The sequence below is a fragment of the Notothenia coriiceps genome, unplaced genomic scaffold (genome assembly GCF_000735185.1).
Source record: "Notothenia coriiceps isolate Sejong01 unplaced genomic scaffold, NC01 NC01_scaffold00036662, whole genome shotgun sequence".
Lineage (NCBI taxonomy): Eukaryota > Metazoa > Chordata > Actinopteri > Perciformes > Nototheniidae > Notothenia > Notothenia coriiceps.
The window spans coordinates 1-2353 of NW_011369363.1; the positions used below are offsets into that span (position 1 = coordinate 1).

At 39.8% G+C, this 2353-nt stretch overlaps 1 protein-coding gene across 1 annotated transcript; it reads right to left on the minus strand.

Annotated features, from left to right (window-relative positions):
- Positions 1-517: 517 nt before the first annotated feature.
- Positions 518-1402, minus strand: LOC104964111 (phosphorylase b kinase regulatory subunit alpha, liver isoform-like; the record flags this gene model as incomplete). The annotated part of the gene is made up of 3 exons (XM_010792830.1): positions 518-630; positions 1066-1234; positions 1355-1402. Coding segments are annotated over 3 exons (330 nt in total), but the record flags the coding sequence as incomplete, so codon positions are not given.
- Between the last annotated feature and the right edge of the window lie 951 nt (positions 1403-2353).

Genomic DNA, 2353 nt, shown 5'->3' on the forward strand with positions numbered 1-2353 from the left:
ATACACGTTTCAAAATGATGCCGAAGTAACAACATACTGATACCTGATAGTAAAAACCATGAATTAATGCTTTGACAAGTCTGCAGACAGACGGCAGGCGAAAAACCTTTTTAAAATGCGTGTTTTCTGAATGGAGATCGGCTAAGCTAACGTTGTAAATGCTCCGACCGTCCACACTCACAACAACCTATAGAGACATAAATAAACCAGCGACTGTATTCTCCATGACACAGGCAGTCTGTGGTTTGCACTTGTTTAACTTTTCTCTAGTTCCTGAACAGATATGAGGAGCTGTGAGCTCTGAGGGCTAACAGCTAACGGCTGATGTTGGTTTTGTGGTTCTCATTGAAGATGACGTCACGGCTCCCCCTACACTGCGTTACTATAGTTACTGCCCCAGCTACTAAACTGTAATGGAAACGCAGCATAAAGTGAGCCTGGCCTACCAAGGCCTAACTATACCGTACTAAGCCGAGCGAGGCCCTGCAGTGGGAAAGCGCCATAAGTGGATTTGCTTCTAGGGCTTTGACAATGGAAGGACACTTACAGCCACTTTGTAAGCCGTCTCGATGTAGAACATGAGATTCTGAACTACGTCCACTTCATCTTGAGTGTAGACGATATGGAGACCTGGTGCGCACACACAAATACAGAAAAGGTTTTATTAGATTTTACGTAAATAGTTAATGCAGGCATTAAAGTATTTGTCTGTGCTGGAATGAAGAAGTGCTATGAAACATAATACACTGATACGCCTAGTATGATCAATCTCAATCTGTGTCTAAATCTAAAATAGAAGACAAAAATAACACTTCCTTTTATATACTGTAACTGAATGTAAAATCTTCAGTTTCATAACACCACATTTCAGTACCATGTTTCCTTCACATTAACTCAAATATCCTTGATGTTGTTTTTTTAGTTGAACTAAATCAGATGCTATCGAATACATTTTAAATATAACACGCCAGAAATTAACTCTGGATTTTGCCCAGATTAACTTCTGGAAAATAACTTGAATTTAAAAGATTTAACCTGCAAAAATATCCTGTTTTCTATATTTACCGGAAGCAGTCATCTGAGCGAGGAAGAGCAGGAAGAGGGAGGTTGCGTCGACCTGCAGGTGACCCCACTCATCGTCTCCCACTATCGGAGCACAGGTGTTGGTGTTGTACTTAGCATGGAGCGAGTCTGAGGTGCTTCTGCTGTATTTAAACTTCTCCACTTTATCCATCTACAAATACAGCAAATAATAACGTGTTTATAGAAGAAATCACAAGGAGAGGACGCGGTATAAAAACTCAACAATGTATGTATGGTGAAAAACAAAGAAGGGGTATTTGAGAGAACATACCTGTCTCATTATGCACTGAAGGATGCCTCTCATTAGCTTCACCACGCTCTGAAGAGAAAGAGATTCAAATCAACTTTTTTCCACACCTTGCATCTGGTTTTCAGTTAGAGCAACATTACGGTCATGGACTAAAGTGTAAAACATAAATACACCTTAATAGAGTGGCGCAGGAATGAGATCCAAGCCCAGAGAGTTAGCATTTTAGCACTTTCGGGTACCCTCATCTGGAATTCAAGGCTTTTTTGATTTGTTTTTAGTTAGACGCCTGAAATAAGATCTTTGGTTAACACAATCTGAGCTAACATTTAGTTTTATAACTGGGGCCGGGACTTTAACGCGTTAATTAAGATTAATTAATTAAACAAAAATGAACACGTTAAAAAAATTAACGCATTTTAATCGCACTTATTTTTGCACTGCGGAACGTTTCTCACTGGATGAGTTTCAGGGGTACCGATTATACTGGAGCACCAACTAACGTTCATGACTTCAAACAACAACAAACCACAGTGAACAATAGTCAAACATGAACGAAGAAGCTGATGAGACCGCTTTGGTTGGCCCCGTGGATGGGACATTTTGTTTTAAAAAACGGACGGATGGAAGCATCAATAAGAGCACGGTTGTTTAGTATCACCTCAATGCAAAACCTATAGCAGCTAGCGTGGAAGCTAGCGTGGACGTTAGCCCGACTCGGAGTACAAGGACCCACACCCAATTCGCGTTGATCAAACAGTGGCCTATGCAACAGAGAGATTTTATTTTTCATCAGGATATTGGAAGAATAGGAGGGATTGAGGTCAATCACTGGCACTTTTTTATTTTATTTTAAATGGTACACTTTATGTTGAACTATTTATTACGTTGTTGGTGCAACTGGCACTTTATGTTGAACTGTTTATTGTTTTGGCCAAGGTTATTGAGAGAGTTGGACTGAAATTGATTAGATTTTTTAAATCAACTGTTGGTAAATCAACAAAGTCTGTTATGGCCTCTGAA